The sequence below is a fragment of the Salvelinus namaycush genome, chromosome 12 (assembly GCF_016432855.1).
Source record: "Salvelinus namaycush isolate Seneca chromosome 12, SaNama_1.0, whole genome shotgun sequence".
NCBI classification, from domain to species: domain Eukaryota; kingdom Metazoa; phylum Chordata; class Actinopteri; order Salmoniformes; family Salmonidae; genus Salvelinus; species Salvelinus namaycush.
The window spans coordinates 24,505,277-24,529,185 of record NC_052318.1 but is presented as its reverse complement, the minus strand read 5'-3'; the positions used below and the strand labels follow the sequence as shown (position 1 = coordinate 24,529,185).

The 23,909-nt window shown below is 43.9% G+C and overlaps 1 protein-coding gene across 1 annotated transcript in view; it reads left to right on the top strand.

The window, feature by feature from the left end:
- The window catches only part of LOC120057447 (homeobox protein cut-like 1), a 266,738-nt gene that overhangs the window by 145,346 nt on the left and 97,483 nt on the right, over positions 1-23,909 (top strand). The window contains exons 4-8 of the mRNA XM_039006064.1: positions 2,765-2,843; positions 12,132-12,269; positions 13,691-13,832; positions 15,985-16,061; positions 17,524-17,590. Of these exons, the coding sequence (XP_038861992.1) occupies positions 2,765-2,843; positions 12,132-12,269; positions 13,691-13,832; positions 15,985-16,061; positions 17,524-17,590 (503 nt within the window). The remainder of the gene's footprint in view (positions 1-2,764; positions 2,844-12,131; positions 12,270-13,690; positions 13,833-15,984; positions 16,062-17,523; positions 17,591-23,909) is intronic.

Genomic DNA, 23,909 nt, shown 5'->3' with positions numbered 1-23,909 from the left:
ATCTATCCCACTTCACCTTCTCCCCCTTTCTCTTCACTTTCAATGGAAAGCCAAAGAGGGAAGAGGCCTTTTCCTGACAAGATGTCTGGTGGATCCCTTTGCCCGGTAAGCAGGGAACTGTAATTGCTCCATCTGCGATAGAGAGAGGAGAGAAGGAGAGAAAGCGGGGAGAGCGAGGGAGTCGAGGGAGGGAGTCGAGGGGGAGGGAGGGAGGGAGGGAGGGAGGGAGGGAGGGAGGGAGGGAGGGAGGGAGGGAGGGAGGGAGGGAGGGAGGGAGGGAGGGAGGGAGGGAGGGAGGGAGGGAGGGAGGGAGGGAGAACTTGGCGCTGCCTAGTTTGGATCCAGATGTTTTCCAGCAAAAGCCCATTTGAACATGTTTCATTTCTCTCTCCCATAGGAGCAAAAAGTGACTGGGGCTCACTGGTGTTTGTCAGTGGCAACTGCCTGCCTCGCTCCATAAATCAAAACCTCTAACAGAGTCTGGGCAGGAGATGTCCAAAACATTGTTTTTATTTGATTTCTCCTTTTTGGAACCCACTGTTTGGTGTCTGTAAACACTGTAGTTCTGGACACTTTTAACTTAGTGTGTAAGTTGTTAACTTGCAGTTGTACTGTGCCACATCTTTTTGTGAATTTGAGCAAACACTGCCACCCTATGGGTTGGGAAGGAAAGTGTAAATGTTGGGGGGAGGTGGTATGTATGTGTGTGGATGGGATGGTGGATCTGTTCTGTTGGTCTAAGTGTGTGTGCTTTTAGTCCATAAAACACTGGAAGTAGATCCTGGCTGACTGACACTAGCAGTGTGGTACAGTAGCTCTCCCCTCCTCCCATCCCCTCCTCTACCCAGGGATGACCCAGTTAGCTGGCTTTGGCCCAGTTCAGAGGCGATGCCAGGACTGGCTGGCTGGCTGCTCACACTCCCAGAGCAGTGGAGGAACGCACAGTCAGGCCTGGACTGGGCTCTCAGGAGACACCACAGACACACATAACACACACGCACACGCTACCTCTGAGCTGCTCGGTGCAACCTCAACAACAGCCACACACATGAAGACTCTGAACCTCACAGTGGGCGGGCCCACTGTCTATCATTAGCTCATGTAGCTAGGCCAATGAGACACCTTTCTTACTCTTATACACTGCAGGTAGAAGTCTGCAAGTGGATTAAATAGTGCTTTACTATGGTAGTTTACTATGGTAGTTTACTGATGCCAAATGGTGAGTATCTTGAAAAGGAAGAACAGTACAGTTGGTCATTTTGACGACCAATACGTCTTTATCTTGTTGAATAAAGGTTATACTGTATTATTTTTCTCTGGAGAGTGGTATTAGATCCAAATGACTTACATTGGCCATCTATACATTAGGAAATTATTTTATTGACAGTGCATGATTGCGAGGTTGTGTAATGTATAGAGCACAGCTCCGGCTTTAAGGGTTTAGCATGCTTATGTGTGTGTGTTAGATCATATAAAACGGGTGTGTGATGGTGTACATAGAGTACTCACCACTAATATAGTTGCTTCCATGTGGCTGAAAGCTGATCCAAAATGCATCAAAGCGTGGGGGGTTATAATAGTGTGAGAGGGCCAATGCATTACGTCTGTCACATGACACAAAGATGGTGTTTAACCAACCATCCACCAACCATCCACCAACCAACCACGCAATTTAAAAAGGCTTGGACAAAACCCTTTCTCCTCTCTCGCCAGCTGTTGCCCAGTGTGGTACTGAGGGTGAGAGAGGGTTCAGGGAAGAGTCATCTGTGGCCTGCATTTTTCCTCCTCTCCTTACCTCTCCAAGGGCCAAGGATGAATATGGTACAGTATTTGACTCTGTCTGTGACGTATCTCCAAAGTGTGTTTACTTTCTTTCATCTTTTAGACTGTATTTGAGAGGCAATCTGGAATGGATGTTGAGCCACACAGAATGTTGCTGTTGTCTTCTATCCTGATTCATGAAGTACTTTTGCAACATCTATAATGTTTAGTTTCATGGGCGGGTATTTGTGATGTATAGTGTTGGTTTGGAGCTAAAAATAACCATTTTTGAAACCTCTTTAAATCATAAATGTGTGATTTTTGAGCCATGTGCAGTACAGTGTAGTTAATGTAAAAGCAAAGCTGTATCATATCACCTGCGTACTACAGAAATGCCATGACTATAGAAGAAGACCTCTCTACCACAGCTCTATACTCCTGTACTTGATTGTTGATGAACTTGAAGCAAGGTCTGTGGTGCCTCTTGGCCCAACCCCAAATCACGTCACCTCCTTCATGACTCATTGGTTAGCTGCCTTGGTGCTTTCCAGTTTTGGAGAGCTCTGTCTGCCCAGCCCACAGCAGTGAAGCACTCAGTACCCATTATTAACTGAGAGGGTTGGAAGCTCAATCTCTTTTAGCAGGTTGTTACTAAATTACATTAATGAAATTACTAATCATGTGTTTTTAAGACTGAAATTCTGTGGTCAATAGACCTGTGTGGATATCGTAGCACTAATAGATCTGTTTTTTTATTTTTATTAATACATTTTTATATAAACCAGATTCATGTTGAACTACATTGGATATGTGACTATTTGTCCTATAAAACTAGATTAATCTTGATGGAATGAATAGTATAGGGAAGATGATGCCAAAGTATAAAAGCCTTTATAATCCCGAAAATGTGATTATGGTTGTTGTGGTGTTGCCTGAAAAAAATGTATCATCTCATCTCGACTATCTCTCTCTTTTCTTAACCAATCTCTCCATCTCCTTTCAGATCGACGCAGTGAGTAAAAGAAGTAAGGAGTCAGAGGCTGCCTTCCTAAACGTGTACAAGAGATTCATCGATGTCCCAGGTAAGTCTCATCGCAACTGTGTATGCGAGGCACCGTAAACACATCTGTCATGTTTATGAGGCACATGTCTCTGGCGCCACATACATACGTACATACACAGACACGTTCCTGATGACTTCTCTTGGTGTGCCTGAGACAATGTGCGTCCAGGAGCCCTGTGAGTGCCGAGCGGTCGGGGAATTGGGAAGGGATGGGGAGCAGGGCATACACTGTGATTTAAACATCTACCAGCCACTCAGATTTCTTACCAGCCAAAAATATTTTGGGGGAATAAAATGTACACCAACAAAACATAAAAAAAACGGATGAGAATGCTTGGCAATGTGTCACGGTCCTGACCTGTTTTTCCTTTTTCTTGCATTTATTTAGTTGGTCAGGGCGTGAGTTGGGGTGGGTTGTCTATGCGTTATTTTCTATGTTGGGATGTTTGTGTTCGGCCGGGTATGATTCTCAATCAGAGACAGCTGTCAATCGTTGTCCCTGATTGAGAATCATACGTAGGCAGCCTGTGATTCACGTGGTTTTTGTGGGTGTTTGTATCTCGTGTCAGTGTTCGTACCACACGGGACTGTTTTCGGTTTTGTCACGTTTGTTGTTTTGTAGGTATAAGTGTTCAGTTTATGTTCATTAAAATATGACCACTTTCCACTCTGCATATTGGTCTGATCCTTCTCGCCTCTCCTCCTCGTCCGAGGAGGAGGATTACGACGACCGTTACACAATGTTTCTAAAACATTGCATGTGTTACTAGTAAGAAGTAACTAATGTGGTATATTTATGCAATAAGGCCAGATAGGGTGTGGTATATGGCCAATTTACCACTGCTAAGGGCTGTTCTTATGCACAACACAACGTGGAGTACCTGGACACAGGTATATTGGCCATATATCATAGACCCCCGAGGTGCCTTATTGCTATTATAAACTGGTTACAAAAGTGATTAGAGCAGTAAAAATGTAAGTTTGTCATACCTGGGGTATACGGTCTGATATACGACGGCTGTCAGCCAATCAGCATTCAGGGCTCAAACCACCCAGTTTATAATGAATAATTACATTTTTGTAACCTGATATAACCAAAATAACACATTAGACAAATTTCACATTCCTCTTTAAGGGCGGGAGGTTACCGTGGTAGCGGGTCTCAGTCATGTCTGTGCCTGTTAAATTGAGTATGTCTGTGCCTGTTATCTTGAGTATGTCTGTGCCTGTTATCTTGAGTATGTCTGTGCCTGTTATATTGAGTATGACTGTGCCTGTTATATTGAGTATGACTGTGCCTGTTATATTGAGTATGACTGTGCCTGTTATATTGAGTCTGTGCCTGTTATATTGAGTATGACTGTGCCTGTTATATTGAGAATGTCTGTGCCTGTTAGATTGAGTATGACTGTGCCTGTTAGATTGAGTATGACTGTGCCTGTTAGATTGAGTATGACTGTGCCTGTTAGATTGAGTATGACTGTGCCTGTTAGATTGAGTATGTCTGTGCCTGTTATATTGAGTATGCCTGTGCCTGTTATATTGAGTATGACTGTGCCTGTTAGATTAAGTATGACTGTGCCTGTTAGATTGAGTATGACTGTGCCTGTTAGATTGAGTATGACTGTGCCTGATATATTGAGTATGACTGTGCCTGTTATATTGAGTATGACTGTGCCTGTTATATTGAGTATGACTGTGCCTGTTAGATTGAGTATGACTGTGCCTGTTAGATTGAGTATGTCTGTGCCTGTTATATTGAGTATGACTGTGCCTGTTAGATTGAGTATGTCTGTGCCTGTTAGATTGAGTATGACTGTGCCTGTTATATTGAGTATGACTGTGCCTGTTAGATTGAGTATGACTGTGCCTGTTAGATTGAGTATGACTGTGCCTGTTAGATTGAGTATGACTGTGCCTGTTATATTGAGTATGACTGTGCCTGTTATATTGAGTATGTCTGTGCCTGTTAGATTGAGTATGACTGTGCCTGTTATATTGAGTATGACTGTGCCTGTTATATTGAGTATGTCTGTGCCTGTTAGATTGAGTATGACTGTGCCTGTTATATTGAGTATGACTGTGCCTGTTATATTGAGTATGTCTGTGCCTGTTAGATTGAGTATGACTGTGCCTGTTATATTGAGTATGACTGTGCCTGTTATATTGAGTATGTCTGTGCCTGTTAGATTGAGTATGACTGTGCCTGTTATATTGAGTATGACTGTGCCTGTTATATTGAGTATGTCTGTGCCTGTTAGATTGAGTATGACTGTGCCTGTTAGATTGAGTATGACTGTGCCTGTTAGATTGAGTATGTCTGTGCCTGTTAGATTGAGTATGACTGTGCCTGTTATATTGAGTATGTCTGTGCCTGTTAGATTGAGTATGACTGTGCCTGTTAGATTGAGTATGTCTGTGCCTGTTAGATTGAGTATGACTGTGCCTGTTAGATTGAGTATGACTGTGCCTGTTAGATTGAGTATGACTGTGCCTGTTAGATTGAGTATGACTGTGCCTGTTAGATTGAGTATGACTGTGCCTGTTAGATTGAGTATGACTGTGCCTGTTAGATTGAGTATGACTGTGCCTGTTATATTGAGTATGACTGTGCCTGTTATATTGAGTATGACTGTGCCTGTTATATTGAGTATGTCTGTGCCTGTTAGATTGAGTATGACTGTGCCTGTTATATTGAGTATGACTGTGCCTGTTAGATTGAGTATGACTGTGCCTGTTATATTGAGTATGACTGTGCCTGTTATATTGAGTATGTCTGTGCCTGTTAGATTGAGTATGACTGTGCCTGTTAGATTGAGTATGACTGTGCCTGTTAGATTGAGTATGACTGTGCCTGTTATATTGAGTATGACTGTGCCTGTTATATTGAGTATGTCTGTGCCTGTTAGATTGAGTATGACTGTGCCTGTTAGATTGAGTATGACTGTGCCTGTTATATTGAGTATGTCTGTGCCTGTTAGATTGAGTATGACTGTGCCTGTTAGATTGAGTATGACTGTGCCTGTTATATTGAGTATGACTGTGCCTGTTATATTGAGTATGTCTGTGCCTGTTAGATTGAGTATGACTGTGCCTGTTAGATTGAGTATGTCTGTGCCTGTTAGATTGAGTATGACTGTGCCTGTTAGATTGAGTATGTCTGTACCTGTTAGATTGAGTATGACTGTGCCTGTTAGATTGAGTATGTCTGTGCCTGTTAGATTGAGTATGACTGTGCCTGTTATATTGAGTATGACTGTGCCTGTTATATTGAGTATGTCTGTGCCTGTTATATTGAGTATGTCTGTGCCTGTTATATTGAGTATGACTGTGCCTGTTATATTGAGTATGACTGTGCCTGTTAGATTGAGTATGACTGTGCCTGTTAGATTGAGTATGACTGTGCCTGTTAGATTGAGTATGACTGTGCCTGTTATATTGAGTATGACTGTGCCTGTTAGATTGAGTATGACTGTGCCTGTTAGATTGAGTATGACTGTGCCTGTTAGATTGAGTATGACTGTGCCTGTTAGATTGAGTATGACTGTGCCTGTTATATTGAGTATGACTGTGCCTGTTATATTGAGTATGACTGTGCCTGTTAGATTGAGTATGACTGTGCCTGTTAGATTGAGTATGACTGTGCCTGTTAGATTGAGTATGACTGTGCCTGTTAGATTGAGTATGACTGTGCCTGTTAGATTGAGTATGACTGTGCCTGTTAGATTGAGTATGACTGTGCCTGTTAGATTGAGTATGACTGTGCCTGTTAGATTGAGTATGTCTGTGCCTGTTATATTGAGTATGACTGTGCCTGTTAGATTGAGTATGACTGTGCCTGTTATATTGAGTATGACTGTGCCTGTTATATTGAGTATGTCTGTGCCTGTTAGATTGAGTATGACTGTGCCTGTTAGATTGAGTATGACTGTGCCTGTTAGATTGAGTATGTCTGTGCCTGTTAGATTGAGTATGACTGTGCCTGTTAGATTGAGTATGACTGTGCCTGTTATATTGAGTATGTCTGTGCCTGTTAGATTGAGTATGACTGTGCCTGTTATATTGAGTATGTCTGTGCCTGTTAGATTGAGTATGACTGTGCCTGTTAGATTGAGTATGTCTGTGCCTGTTAGATTGAGTATGACTGTGCCTGTTAGATTGAGTATGACTGTGCCTGTTAGATTGAGTATGTCTGTGCCTGTTAGATTGAGTATGACTGTGCCTGTTAGATTGAGTATGTCTGTGCCTGTTAGATTGAGTATGTCTGTGCCTGTTAGATTGAGTATGACTGTGCCTGTTAGATTGAGTATGACTGTGCCTGTTAGATTGAGTATGACTGTGCCTGTTAGATTGAGTATGACTGTGCCTGTTAGATTGAGTATGTCTGTGCCTGTTAGATTGAGTATGACTGTGCCTGTTAGATTGAGTATGTCTGTGCCTGTTAGATTGAGTATGTCTGTGCCTGTTAGATTGAGTATGACTGTGCCTGTTAGATTGAGTATGACTGTGCCTGTTAGATTGAGTATGACTGTGCCTGTTAGATTGAGTATGACTGTGCCTGTTATATTGAGTATGACTGTGCCTGTTATATTGAGTATGACTGTGCCTGTTAGATTGAGTATGACTAGTAGCAGCGTTGTCTTCTCTTCCCTAGCATTTCAAACTCGAACATAGACAAACAACATAGCTTGTGAACAAAACAATGTAAATAGCCAAGAAACACAAGGACAACGTCTCACTTCAGTAGACTTTCGTTTAAAGTAAATTAGATCAACTTTTATGCCTGTGCACAGCACTTCTAAAAATGAATCTTTCACTTAGCTCTTCACGTGTGCACAGCTCCCAGCCAGGCAGTGTTGCAGCGCAAGGTGGAATAGGCTATATAGGATTCATAGTTCTTTGATTTTGTTGCATTTCATTTACCACCTATGAAGCAAAATGGCGGAAATACTTTGAAAACAGCTACTGCAGCATTTATTTTACTATAAATGTGATCAAACTTGACAATTTTTTTCTCACAAATGCGAGTGAAATGCGTGCACTATGGAGCCCTGACCAACCGCCAATGTGGCTGGTGAAATAAACATCTTACCCGCCAAAACCTACCTGCAGGTGGCGGTTGTTCATTTTAGGTCCTGATGGAGAGTACATTGATGATTTCAACACACTGACAGACACACAGTCACTGTTAACACCAGTGTTGTTGTCCATGGAGATCTCCTGGCCAATGGTTTTTCCACCTAACTGAAGCACTAGAGGACTTGGATAGGCTGACTAATAGTGGAAACAGACAGTCAGCAGTGGAGGTCGACTGGACTGGAGTGTGTGTTTGTCTGTGACCGACAGCTTTTTGAGCTGACTCGATCCTGTGTGTGTGGCTGTGTGTGTGTTCCTGTGTGTGTAGCTGTGTGTGTGCAGCTGGCAGTCCGTCTGAAACACATTTCCTCCTTGGTGAACCTTATGGACACACACATACGAACAGACACACATAGAGGCCAGTAGGAGCAAGCAGGCTGGCCTGGGGAACCACGTAGTACATGCGTAAATTACTGCTTTTGTGTTTTGGAGATCACAGCCACACACGCACACACACACACGCACACACAGCTCAAAGCCTGCCAAGACAGAGGAGCAGCACCTAGAGACCTCTTTGCCTTGGCTCTCTTACGTCAGTTGGTGTTCTGTGTGTGTGTGTGTGTGTGTGTGTGTGTGTGTGTGTGTGTGTGTGTGTGTGTGTGTGTGTGTGTGTGTGTGTGTGTGTGTGTGTGTGTGTGTGTGTGTGTGTGTGTGTGTGTGTGTGTGTGTTGTCTGCCTGTGTGGGAAAATCTAGGAATGTCTGTATTATCATTGTAATCTGCAGCCTGTCCATTCTTGTCTCCATGTCTGAGGCTGAGAGATCACTACTCCACTGATTATCTCACAGATGTGTTTGTGATCACACAGACCTAGCGTCAGTGTGTCCACCCTTTTTAGCTCTTTTGAACACACCAAGGAAAATACACGCACCTTACCTCACTCTCATCCTGATGATGCTTTGCAATAGAATGTCAATGTTGACAGGTGTCTCCACCTGTCTGCCCTCTAGCCTTCTCATGCAACCTTTGGAAATATTCACACTGTTCTCACAGACAGCCTAGTGTTCTGCAGCAGGCTGGAGTGGCTGCACTGAGCAGTTGGCACTGTCTCACTCCTTCTGCTCAGAACACACACACATGCCCATCCAGACGGGGCTGGTGCCACCGCCTGTCTAGTGAAGGGACAATCTCCTGGTTAGAAGTCCAGGGAGGACATGAAGAGAGAGATTCCATGTGACACACTGTAGTTCGTCTGTTCTGGAGAGAGCAGCAGTAGAGTGGTAGGCACTGGGACGACAGGCTATGTTGTACAGTCCAGTACTGTGACAGCAGTCATCATCACCCTAATGTCACAGTATGACCTTCTCTCCTGTCAGTTTGTTTAATCATATGGGGTATTCAAAGCACACATAACAAGAGAGTATCATCCTAACTAATATAACAAAACATTAAATGGGACTGAAAGATGAGTTCCATTATAACCCTTCAAGTATGTTGGTCTAGTGTTATTTTTTATGACAAGAAATTAAAGTGCATTTTACATTTAAAAGAAATAAGGTATTTGTCAGCAGGTTTGACAAACAGTGAAATGCTTACTTAAGAGACCTTTTCCAACAGAGTTAAAGATAAACAAGCAAATAAAAAATAGAAATAGTGATATAAGGAATAAATACACAGTGAATAACGAATAACAATGACAAGTAAAAATAACCTGGATATATACAGGGATTATCAGCAGCGAGTCAATGTGCAGGGGTACGAGGTAATTGAGGTAGATAGTGTATGTACATATAGGTAGGTGTGAAGTGACTAGGCAATAGGATAGATAATAGACAGTTGTGTGTGGCGTCAGTACGCATGTGTGCTCATGTTGTGTGTATGTGTCGGGGTGTCAGTATGTGGAGTCTGTGGGTACAGTTCAGTGTGTGTGTGTTTAGAGTCAGTGCAGGAGAGTGTATGTGTTTCACAATCAAATAGTGATTTATGAGAAACGTAACATGGGAACAGGCTGTCCAAGGCTAGATGTTTCAGAATATTAGATTAACACTGTGTGTATGACGCAGGGTGTCAGAACTCAGGACAACAAAGTTGACATAATGGGCCTTTGATAATGCTGTTGTGTCCTCAATGGCTTGTCTGGTGTTGGAGAATGTATCGCTTCTCCCTCCAAGGACACGTGTGTGTGTGTGTGTGTGTGTGTGTGTGTGTGTGTGTGTGTGTGTGTGTGTGTGTGCGTGCGTGCGTGCGTGCGTGCGTGCGTGCGTGCGTGCGTGCGTGCGTGCGTGCGTGCGTGCGTGCGTGCGTGCGTGCGTGCGTGCGTGCGTGCGTGCGTGCGTGCGTGCGTGCGTGCGTGCGTGCGTGCGTGCGTGCGTGCGTGCGTGCGTGCGTGCGTGCGTGCGTGCGTGCGTGCGTGCGTGCGTGTGTGTGTACTCCGCACACAGAGGAGAATAGAGGCGCTGGATGTCTTTCATCTCTAAGATCAGACCTCTTCCCCCTCCCTCTCTTTCTCTCTCCCTCTCTTCTGCTGTTTCCAGACTGCCTTGAATATGCTCTCATACGCTTGTACACTGACAGTACAAAACATTAAGAACACCTTCCTAATATTGAGTTGCACCCCCTTTTGCCCTCAGAACAGCCTCAATTCGTCAGGACATGAACTCTACAAGGTGTCGAAAGTGTTCCACAGTTGTGTCAAGTTGGCTGGATGTCCTTTGCGTGGTAGACCATTCTTGATACACACGGAAACCAGCAGCGTTTCAGTTCTTGACACAACCGGTGCGCCTGGCATCTACCATCATATCCCGTTCAAAGGCACTTAAATATTTTCTCTTACCCATTCAGTTTTCACCTAGAGTCACCTGGTCAGTCTGTCATGGAAAGAGCAGGTGTTCCAAATGTTTTGTATACTTAGTCTACTCACCCTCGCCCTCTTCCTCTCTCTTTTTTTTAATCTCCCTCTTTCTTTCCCTCCCTAGTTATCACTTTTCATATCCCTCCTCTTCCTCCCCCTTCCCCCTAGCTTCCTCCTCCTATTCTCTTTCTCTCTCCCTCTCTCGGGGCCAGGGGGTCTAATGTAATCATATGATTATATAATTAACCCAGCTGTCTCATTAAAGAAAATCAACTGGAATTGGGGCATAATTAGTCATACGCCAATTAGTGACCGTGTCGATGCCGGGCACTGATGAGGCCAGGACTGGCAAGACTGGCAGCGCCCAACGTGGAGGGTGGGGAGGACTCAGTGTTAGAACACCCTGCCAGTCTCCACATCCCAACCCCTCCCTATCCATCCCTTACCCATTACCATCATCACAATCTCTGACCTTGACTCAAAAGAGGACCACAATCAGTCATAGACTTTTTCCTGGCGTCCGCAATGTGTTTTACTGTTTTTGATTAATTAATTTATTCAATATGTACATCAATACATCTACAGTTTCCACCACTGTGGGTTGTGTCTATGCTGTACTACTATTGGATAGATACTGTACAGTCTGTTTACAGGAATGTATTGTTGTCCCATGGGTTTCTCTGTCCCTAAGATAAGATAAGTCATCATCATTGTCCAGAAACCTAGCTAGCTCCCCTCTTCCTATCTCTCTTTTCCTCTCTCATTCATTCTCCCTGCCTCTCTCTCTCTCTCATGCCCTTTTGCTTTTTCTCTCCCTCTTACTCTCTTTTCCTCTCTTCCTCTCCTTTGTCTGGGCTGTGTGTGTGTGGTGGCAACAGCAGCGCTGTCTCAGCTCTCCAGCTTTGCTCTGTGCGAATGGGGGCAGCTATACATAGCTCTGCTGCTCTGGCACCCAACACACACACACACACACACACACATACACACACACACACACACACAGAGAAGTCATCAGTCAGCCTCGCGTGACTCGCCCTGGCCACTCAGTCACAACCAGGCACAGAGACACAAAACCCCACTCTAAACCTTACTGTTGCAGTGCATGGAATGTTTGAATGTATGTTTGAATGGAGTGAGGGGTAGAGGTTAGAGACTGACTGGATGGGTGTGATCTCCTCAGTGAACCGATCTTCAAAACATGTAACACTACTAGCTACATATACACCAAGCTGTTGAACTTTGAAGATCTGCTCTGATGTTAGACATGCTTGGTAATATGTTTGTGCAGAGAAAAATTCTGTGATAAGTAATTAGCCTATAGTAATTAGTGATGTCTGGTGATTAGTAACAAGTAGTGCCCTTTCCTGTCCCCTCCTCTCAGACCCTGTGTCGGCCCTGGAGACTGCCCAGCAGCTACAGCTGAAGGTCCAGAGGATGCACGACATCGAGACGGAGAACCAGAAGCTCCGCGAGACGCTGGAGGGCTACACCCAGGAGATCGCTGAAGTCAAGAACCACGGTGAGGCTGAGACACATACTCTTTCTGAACCTATCCTGGACCAGTGTGATCGACCCAGTTTGAACCCATGGGACACAAGAAATTGTTGGCTTGCTGAGCTAAAGCCCTAGGTATTAGCTCAGGGTGCTAACACAAGTGTTCAGGTCCTAGACAACCTCATCCACTGAAACGCTTCCACTACACCAGCACGGAGAGCTAGGTTAAGACTCCCATTGGGAGATTCATCAATGCTTAGCCATCTTTAAAAGGGATGAAACTCCTCAACGGTCTGGTTGAAAGTATAGTAAAAGTATATGTGCAATGTTAGCAGTTGTAAGAAGATTTCATCTGTCATGCGGATACCGTTTCAAGAGCCGATGTCCGTGGAGTTACATCAAACGCTGTCAAATAGCTAACAACTAACATCAAGTTAGTGGAGCAGCGGAGTCAGCCCAAAGTCATTCCATTACCACGAAATATAGATCATGTTTTAATAAAGGCTCTCCTCCATAGCCATCTTTATGAGTATCCCCTGGGCAGTCTTTTCAGATGAAGCCCATTGTATAGGCCTCTAAAGCCTTCACTGCTTTTTCTCTTTTCAGAAAGGCAGGGAAAAGAAGGGGAGGAGAAGAGGGGATAGAGGGAGGAGGAGGGTAGGGGGGCCTGCCCTCTCTGTCTTTGGAATTCCCCTCCCACCAAGAGCTAATTGACCCAGCTCAATAGCGGCAATATTTTATTTTACCATTGATTTTTCCTCTCTTTCTCCCCTCCCCCTCCCCACCGTGCCCCGGCTAAGCTGCAGATCTCCTACCTCAGTGGCGGAGGAGAGGAGAATCCCCCTCTCTCTCATTCTCTCTCCTCCTTCCCGCTCTTCCTTCCTCTCTCTCATCCCGGCCAGCCAAGGCCATTGATCCCCTGCAACCTAAATGTTTAAAGTTCAATTTAATAGTTAAGCGGGAAAAGGGCTCAGAGGGGACTCATCGCCATTGATTATGTGTCAGGGCTGAAATGTTGGAGTTTAAATCACCGCAGAGGAGCAGGAGAGAGCGAGGGCATCAGTGAGCGAGCGAGAGAAAAAAAAGAAGAGAAGACAAGTAAGAAGTGGGGGGAAAACTGAGAGCTCTCAGTCAGTAATACAAGTGGGCTGTGCCAATGCACACAGTGGAGTGGAGCCCTATTCCTCCTACTCCATCTTACTTGGAGAATCCCTCTGCCTCTGTCAGTGTAACTGACAATCCAGACTTAGAAGGATGATGTGCAGGAGCCTTATGTGGTACCTAATATCGTGTTGGTACTCTGGTTCATTTCTTGCCTGTTATCGTATCACTTACTGACTTTTTGTGTTTTCTCTCTCCTGCCCTCCCTCTCTCTCTCTCTCTCTCTCTCTCTCTCTGTATATCTCCCTCTTTCTCTCTCTTGCTTTCTCTCTCTCTTTCTCACAGAGGTCACAATTAAAGCACTTAAGGAGAAGATAGAGGAGTATGAAGAGACCCTGAAGAAACAGGCCAAGGAGCTGGGCCAGGAGGAGAGGAGAGAGGGAGAGGAGGAGGGGCAGCTTCACAACGACCATGCAGAGGAGGAGAGGTAAGCTAGTAAGGACTAGCTGTGGAGGATAGGCTAGCTAGTGTTTGCCAACAGGCAGCGACTACTGGCTGCAGCTCGTGTCTGAATATGAGCGAAGGTTAGGACCAGACTGAATACCCTTATAGCTGTTGTCTGAACTATTATCTCATCTTGTACTGTAGCAGTATTTAGTTACATATTCCCATGGCAATCCAATAATTCTCTTAATAAATTGTCCGCTCAGTCTGTCTGGCCTTAACGATGGTCAGTTTCATACATGTTTGTATTCTAGATAAGTGGGTGACCAAGTTTAGTTAACCTTCCAGTGAGGATTGGCCGTAGTTTATCAGATACATCAGGGTTGTTGTGAAGGGCACTGAAACGGACTCCCTATCACGCTGTCATTTACACTTTCACTCAGCACTTGAGCTGAGCAAATATTGAATCAGGAACGGGAGATAACCGGCACTCATTCGTTTTTTGCATTGTTTTAACCCACCGTATTCCTATTGAACTTGCTCCTAATCATACTGTAACTGAATGGGAGATATCTCAATTTGAACTCGAACCAGCTCTCCCTCAACCCCGTCACACACTATTATATGATCCCATCAGTTTGTCCTGATGGAGGCATATTCGGCCGTTACACAAGGCTTTTATTGGGACCAACCAATCCTAACTGTAATCCCATTGCACTGTAATACCTTTTAATTCACCGCTGTTTGTTTACTCCTAAACCCCCCAGCATGGATGGTAATACCGCACTGAGCCTCCTGATCATCACTGCTGCCAGACTGTTACTCACCTGACAGGGACACAGTTCGGCTCTGTTATCTGTTATGTCAGAGGACAACAATAAGGCCCCATTGTAACCTATTGTCACCGCTCTCACTCTTGTTACAAAGACGCTACCATAGACCCCATTCTGCTACCTTGAATTATATGAATGTTTCCTAGTCACCCAAAAATAGCACCTGGGAGGAAAGAGAGGGAGGGGAGGGAGAGAGCAGAGGTACAGTACAGTGACATGGGGATGAGTAGAGGCACAACAGTGGTGCAGTCATCCACAGAGGCAGGAACTGCCGGGCAGTCAGGACCAATGTGTCAGTGAGGTTTGTTTCCCTTGCTTTGGCTCCTCGTTTTTTAATGCATTTGAGGTTGAGAGGTTCTCTGGTGAGAATGGTGATTCTTGGTGTTGTGGAGATAGCCTTTGTATCCCCGTAGAACGATTTTGATTGGTTGACTTTGTGCCCTGATTTTGACCAATGCATCTCACCAACGCTCCATTTAGGCCACACACTCTGGCAAGGTCTAGGATATGTGATATCTGGTGATATCTCACACTCTATGAAACCTAAATACAGACAGAAAATAGATAGCCCAGATTGTAAAACCTTATGTCTTCATTATCATTTCCAAATCTGACGACTACCCATACATACCATAAACAGTGATATCATTGATAACTAACTACTCCCAACCTTTATAGCTTTTCCCTTTGGAAACCGACAGTTTGTCCTTATAATGAACCAACTCCCAAGGAGAAACGGCCTCTCGACCCCTCTCATCTCGTCCCCTCTCATCTCGTTCTCAGTAATAGCTAGCCAGTCAGGAGTTGACATTAATTCTTAAGGGTTTGGCATGTTCCCCTCCTCTTTAGCTCTGAGGTAAATTGATGAGTTGTCTGCCAGTGCAGGAGGGCTGGTGGCATGATGGTCGGCCCAGGTGTTTCAGTATTGATGATACTAACCCCCCGACAGACATGACAGAGCAGAACAGCCTAGCCGCTGTTGGCAAAAAATACAACACTTAACTGTCCTCTCCACTTGCACTGTACCACTTCAACTGGAATCAGAGCAAGTGCTTGTTCATTTGAGCGGGTGCTATGGTAACCTGTCTTATTTTTTCTAAAGTGCTAATAGGCTGAATTGGTCCCATCATGTTGAGTGATGATAAATCTCTTAGCTTACCTGTATCCTCTTGATGCTATAAGCCTTTTTTATCTTTAAAGTTGATACTTTTTAACCTGTTCGCTCTTTTTTGTGGTGATGCTCGCAGGCAAACTTGACACCTGTGATGCAACATTAGCCTCTTGAAATGCTCATTAGATACAATGTTGTTTCTTACTGAGGTGATGCTAAGGTAACTTGTATCTGTCCCTCTGTCCACACAGTCAACAACAGGAGAACCAGGAGTCTGTGGTGTCAAAGCTGGAGGAGGCAAACCGTAAGGCCCAGTCCCTACAGACAGGTAATCAGTAGCTAACCTTCTACACCCAGTTATAGTCCCACAGGCCCAATCCTAACTTGAGTTTCACAGGTATACTTGAACAAACCTTTGCATAAATCCCCCAACGTCACACAGTGAGCTAAGGCTAGCTTGGTGTCAACACGCTCCTCTGCTGGCAGTATGTCTTTATGTTGACCCAGAAGACAGTGTCAGATGTTGGATTCCTCTGTCTCTCTTTCTCTCTTTTTCTGGCTGGCTGACGGCTGCCCAGTGAGTGACAAATCTAGGCCTGTGAACACTGTCCCAGCCCCATGCAGCCTGCTTGCTGCTGTAGAACCGGCAGTCCCCTGTCACAGCACATCAGCTCCAGAGTCCAGACCCAGCCACTAACTCTATTATTCAGACCCAGCCACTAACTCTATTATTCAGGCCCAGCCAGTCACTCTAGTATGATTCAGGCCCAGCCACTCACTCTAGTATGATTCAGGCCCAGCCACTCACTCTAGTATGATTCAGGCCCAGCCACTCACTCTAGTATGATTCAGGCCCAGCCACTCACTCTAGTATGATTCAGGCCCAGCCACTCACTCTAGTATGAGTCAGGCCCAGCCACTCACTCTAGTATTATTCAGGCCAAGCCACTCACTCTAGTGTGATTCAGGCCCAGCCACTCACTCTAGTATGATTCAGGCCCAGCCACTCACTCTAGTATGATTCAGGCCCAGCCACTCACTCTAGTATGATTCAGGCCCAGCCACTCACTCTAGTATGATTCAGGCCCAGCCACTCACTCTAGTATTATTCAGGCCCAGCCACTCACTCTAGTATGATTCAGGCCCAGCCACTCACTCTAGTATGATTCAGGCCCAGCCACTCACTCTAGTATGATTCAGGCCTAGCCACTCACTCTAGTATGATTCAGGCCCAGCCACTCACTCTAGTATGATTCAGGCCTAGCCACTCACTCTAGTATGATTCAGGCCCAGCCACTCACTCTAGTACCTGCTTCATTATGAGGTTACAAGAGAAGATCTTTATGCTTAAAATATAACTTTATCACCAATTGGTGAAATTGGTGGCCAGGTTGGGCAACCAGGCAGTAGATGGTCCGTTTTTTACCCACCAGCTTAGTTAAGTTATTATTGCCTAATAATATATACCCTTTGAAACAACGTTTTTATTGTTTTATTTGGTATTTTAGAAGAAGTAGGTCTACCAGAAAAGTATCAACTGCTAGCATGTCATTTATTTGAAAATAGCAGCTGTAATAGGACTGTAAATTAAAGTTACCAAAGTTGTCTTCGGTTGTGAAACCTAAGATGGGACTTTTCTAGAAGCCTCACCTCATGTAATTGAATGCAGAAAGACCTTAGTCAGTCCTTACAGAAATCTATAGAGGGCAGTATGTTAGGGCCTAGCAGTTGTACTTCTTCCATCCAACCACCGCTGGTCTCCATTCAAAATGCTTGATTTGTTTTTTCAGCACTTGAAGCAACTCAGGCAGAGCTTTTGGAACTGAAGAGCAAGTATGACGAAGAGTCGACACCAAAGTAGGTCCCAGTTTCTTTGCTTCATACTTTTGCTTGTGTGCTACAGACGCACGCACACACACACTCAAGAAATCCCCAGAGGGCGTCTTGGTTGCTGTGCGCCTTTGATTAGGAGATAAAACCCCTGTGGTTGCCATCTGCCGTAATTGCACCTGAATCTATGGAAAATCTGATCCCCTGTAATAACCCACCTCATTCTATAATCATATATCACATTACCTCTTCATATTCAGTCATATTCTCTTATCTGATCCTAGATATGTGTACTGTAAGCCATCCAGCCCTGCCTGACTTGAAATGAATGGAATACAATGTCTATAATTGCTCACCATAACGATGCCGAGTACAAAGTAGTACCCAAGCATTAATCACTGTGTGGCTCCATGATTCATATCAAAGTATTTATGAGTGACATGGAGGCTTTTCAGCTCTGTTCAACCTGAATGTGTTAGAAGGATTGTTGTTGTGAGGAGGAGGATGGAATAGTCTGGGATAGGTAGAACATGGTTAGTTGCAAGGTTGTTTGTGTGTGTGTCTACTACATACACTGTGGGTATATGTACAGTACCAGTCAAAAGTTTGGACACACCTACTCTTTCAAGGGTTTTTCTTTATTTTTACTATTTTCTATATTGTAGAATAATAGTGAAGACATCTAAACTATGAAATGACACATATGGAATCATGTAGTAACCAAAAAAGTGTTAAAGTAGCCAGCCTTTGCCTTGATGACAACTTTTCACACTCTTGGCATTATCTCAACACGCTTCATGAGGTAGTCACTTGGAATGCATTTTAATTAACAGGTGTGCCTTGTTAAAGGTCATTTGTGGAATTTATTTCCTTAATGCGTTTGAGCCAATCAGTTGTGTTGTGTTGTGACAAGGTAGGGGTGGTATACAGAAGATAGCCCTATTTGGTAAAAGACCAAGTCCATATTATGCCAAGAACAGCTCAAATAAGCAAAGAGAAACAACAGTCCATCATTACTTTAAGACATGAGGGTCAGTCAATACAGAAAAGTTCAAGAACTTTCAATGTTTCTTCAAGTGCGGTCGCAAAAACCATCAAGCGCTATGATGAAGCTGACTGTCATGAGGACCGCCACAGGAAAGGAAGAACCAGAGTTACCTCTGCTTCAGAGGATAAGTTCATTAGAGTTACCAGCCTCAGAAATTGCAGCCCAAATAAATGCTTCACATAAATGCTTCACGTATTCAAGTAACAGACACATCTTAACATAAACTGTTTAGAGGAGACTGCGGGAATCAGGCCTTCATGGTCAAATTGTTGCAAAGAAACCACTACTAAAGGACACCAATAAGAAGAAGAGACTTGCTTGGGCCAAGAAACACGAGCAATGAACGTTAGACTGGTGGAAATCTGTCCTTTGGTATGATGAGTCCAAATTAGAGATTTTTGGTTCCAAACGCAGTGTCTTTTAGAGACGCAGAGTAGGTGAACGGATGATCTCCGCATGTGTGGTTCCCACCGTGACGCATGGAGGAGGAGGTGTGGGGGTGCTTTGCTGGTGACACTGTCTGTGATTTATTTAGAGTTCAAGGCACACTTAACCAGCATGGCTACCACAGCATTCTGCAGCGATACGCCATCCCATCTGGTTTGCGCTTAGTGGGACTATCATTTGTTTTCAACAGGACAATGACCCAACACACCTCCATGCTGTGTAAGGGCTATTTGACCAAGAAGAAGAGTGATGGAGTGCTGCATCAGATGACCTGGCCTCCACAATCACCCGACCTCAACCCAATTGAGAAGGTTTGGGATGAGTTGAACCGCAGAGTGAAGGAAAAGCAGCCAACAAGTGCTCAGCATATGTGGGAACTCCTTCAAGACTGTTGGAAAAGCTGCCATCAAGGCAGAGGGGCTACTTTGAAGAATCTAAAATAAAACTTGGTTACTACATGATTCCATATGTGTTATTTCATAGTTTTGATGTCTTCACTATTATTCTACAATGTAGAAAATAGTAAAAATAAAGAAACTCTTGAATGAGTAGGTATGTCCAAACTTTTAACTGGTACTGTACGTACAAGGTGTACTCTATGTACCACGGTGTGAGTGTGTGTTCTGCAGGAACTGGAGCTACTGTATGTGTCTCCATGGCGATTAGCCTATGCCCATACAGTGTACAGTACAAACAAACATGTCAGAGGGGTAATTCTCACTCTCTGACTGTGTTATATGTGGCACGGGCCTGTGGTCTCGGGTCAGGCAGTGCGTAGGCGGTCATTTGTGTGTCGGCCTATCACAGTGAAATGCTGCCTGTTGCTGCTCCCGGCCACACACACACACATACTGTACACCACTTTAGTATGCCACCCAGCTAGGCTCCTGCGAGTTTCTTAATTAAAGCAGTGCTAAAAGAAAGAAAGCTGCTGTTGCCACTGCCAGGCCATCTACGCAGACACACATGCTCACACCCGGGTCGCGTTTGAAGTGATCCAAGTACCCATGTTATTGGCCAGGGCTGCGGTGTCAGTCACACATACACATTATCTCACACACCCATAGCCTTGTGAGGCCTCCCTGTGGTGTAGGGACTGGATGAGGCCTCATGAGTTTAGTCAGTAAAGAGAGACACAGCACTCAGGGAAAGAGGTGTGTATGTATGGTTGTGCTTGCTCGAGTCCTTCGGTCACAGAATGGGTTTGTCTGTGTCTTTGTTTCTGTCTGTATATCTATGTGTGTGACTGTGTGTGTATTTGGCATGCTTTGCATACCAAGAATGTGATCCTAGAGTGCAGCGCTTTCTGTCTGGCAGACTGTGCTGTCAGGGTAAGTGTGTGTCACCCTGATTGTCTCTCAGAACTAGTGAACCCTGTCTCCTCTTAAAACTAAACACCAGCGCTCCTTTGTTTCAGAGGAACAGAACAAGTTTCCCTTCTCACACTCTCCACATTTGAGTGACAGGTTATTGCTGCAGCTAGCGCTCTTGCTCTCTTTTTATCCTCTTGTCTGTTGCTCTCTCTCCCTATCTCACACGCACACACGACTGTGTCTTCTCTCTGAGCTGCTGATAGCTCTCTCTCTCTTTCTCATTCTCTCTGTCTGTCTCACTCCCCACCCCCTCTTTATTTTACCATGTTGCCTAATCTGGGCCACCGTATTGTTGTCCTGAAGTGGCCATTAAATCGTATTGTTGTCCTACCTGCCATTAAATCCTCTCTGGCTACTGGTCTAGAGTCAGTGTTTAGAGTGAGGCTGTTGAGTGGCACTCTGTGACAGCTCTGCTGGTCTGGGCAGATTGTCACTGTGTAGAAATGCCTGGCAGACGTTGGCAGTTTACCTAGACGCTGACAGGGCTCAAGCTGGAGTTCCCTATTGTTTGTTACAGTGACATCTCATGTGGTCTAGAATCTAGACAGTGTTCTGGGTAGTCTCATGTTGGTCTGTAGTCTGGTAATGTAAACTATGGTCTGTACAATGAGGTCTGTAGTATATAAGATGGTCGTTTAGTCTTCAATGGTTCCTCATCCCTGACGACCCCTCAAAAACCAATGCTTCAATTTGGGGGCAACTGGGCCTTGGTGTCTAGTGTTTTTCTGTCCCTCCCTAATCCTGGTAGAGTTCCGTTGGCGTCATTATTGTTGTGTACTTGAGCATTATGTGCCTTCAGAAAGTATTCCCACCCCTGAACTTTTTCCACATTTTGTGTTACAGCCTGATTGTTAAATTGATTATGTTTTGATTTTTTTTTGTCATTAGCTTGCACACAATGCCCCATCATGTCAGTGGAATTATGTTATTCAACATTTTTACAAATTATACTAAACAATAATATCAACACAACATGCAACAATTTCAACATTTTTACTGATTTACAGTTCATATAAGGAAATCAGCCAATTGAAATAAATTCATTAGGCCCTAATCTATGGATTTCACATGACTGGGCAGGGGCGCAGCCATGGGTGGGCCTGGGAGGGGCCCACCCACTGGGGAGACAGGCCCAGCCAATCAGAATAAGTTTTTCCCCACAAAAGTACTTTATTACAGACAGAAATATTCCTCATTTTCATCAGCTGTCCAGGTGGCTGATCCCAGACGATCCTGCAGGTGAAGAAGCCGGATATGGGCTAGCGCGGTTACACGTGCTCTGTGGTTGTGAGGCAGGTTGGACATACTGCCAAACTCTCTAAAATTACGGAGGCGGCTTATGGTAGAGAAATTAACATTCAATACTCTGGCAACAGCTCTGGTGGACATTCCTGCAGTCAGCATGCCAATTGCACGCTCCCTCAACATCTGTGGCATTGTGTTGTGTGACAAAACTGCACATTTTAGTGTGGCTTTTTATTGTCCCCCAGCACAAGGTGCACCTGTGTAATGATCATGCTGTTTAATCAGATCTTGATATGCAACACCTGTTAGGTAGATGGATTATCTTGGCAAAGGAAACTGCTCACTAACAGGGATGTAAACAAATTTGTGTGCAACATTTTTGAGAAATAAGTGTTTTGTGTGTAGAAACATTTCTGGGATATTTTATTTCAGCTCATGGAACATGGAACCATCACTTTACATGTTGCGTTTATATTTTTGCTCAGTAAAATTAAAAATTAAAATCTGAAATGTCTTGATTTAATAAATATTCAACCACTTTATTATGGCAAGCCTAAATAATTTCAGGAGTAAAAATGTGCTTAACAAGTCACATAATAAGTTACATAATAAGTTACATGAACTCTGTGTGCAATATTAGTGTTTAACATGATTTTTGAATGAGTACCTCATCTCTGTACTCCACACATACAATGATCTGTAATAACACTTTGGATGGTGTATCAATACACCCAGTCACTACAAAGATACAGTCGTCCGTCCTACTTAGTTGCCGGACAGGAAGGAAACCACTCAAGAATTTCACCATGAGGCCAACGGTGACTTTAAAACAATTACAGCGTTTAATGGCTGTGATAGAAAACTGAGGATGAATCAACAACATTGTAGTTACTCCACAATACTAACCTAACTGACAGAGTGGAAAGAATGAAGCCTGTACATAATACAAATATGCATTCTGTTTGCAACAAGGCATTAAAGTAAAACTGCAAACAATGTGGCAAATAAATTAACTTTTGTCCTGAATACAAAGCATTATGTTTGGGGCAAATCCAACACAACACATCACTGAGACCCACTTCATATTTTCAAGCATGGGGGTGGCTGCATCATAATACGGTTATGCTCGTCATCGGCAAAGACTATGGAGTTTTTTCTGTTAAAAAGAAACGGAATAGAGCCAAGCACAGGCAAAATCCTAGATGAAAACTTGGTTCACTCTGCTATGCAACAGACACTGGGAGACAAATTCACCTTTCAGCAGGACACATAACCTAAAACACAAGGCCAAATATACACTGTTGCTTACCAAGACAACGTTGAATGTTCCTGAGTGGCCTAGTTACAGTTTTGACTTAAATCGGCTTAAAAATCTATGGCAAGACTTGAAAATGGTTGTCTAGCGATGATCAACAACCAACTTGGCAGAGCTTGAAGAATTAAAAAATAAATCATGTGCGAATATTGTACAATCCAGGTGAGCAAAGCTCTTAGGGACTTACCCAGAAAGACTGATTGTAAAGGTGATTCTAACATGTATTAACTCAGGGAGTTGAATACTTATCCAATGAAGATAAATTAGTGCTTTATTTATAAAAAATGTTGTTCCACTTTTTTTGTGGAGATCCATTTTAATCCCACTTTGTTACACAACAAAATGTGGAATAGGTTTGAAGTGTGTGAATACTTTCTGAAGGCACTGTATAACTTATAACAGTTGAATGTAACTCTCAATATGTCTTCTCAAATTACTTAATGAAATTCTGTGGCTTGAAAGTGCAGAGGGGACTTTCTGTTCATTTTTTGAAACACAAAGCTCTATTTTGTACGTGTCAATCTGACTGAGTGACTGCAATGAAGTCATTTCACAAACGGGACGTTGTGATTGACAAGGGGGAATTACATTCTCTGAGGTAGAGATCATTTATCTGGCAACTCACGAAGTCTCACTCACACACACACACACACACACACACACACACACACACACACACACACACACACACACACACACACACACACACACACACACACACACACACACACACACACACACACACTCTGTCAAGACGGGGCTAATTCTGTAACTGACTTCATCATTATTTGTTTATCTAACCAGTATTTATCCAGGTTGATTAGCGTAACTAACCTGGATATAACATCTGACCAAACATATTGACTTCCAAGACAGATGTAGGGTCAACAAATGTACAAATATTGGCAGCATAATGTT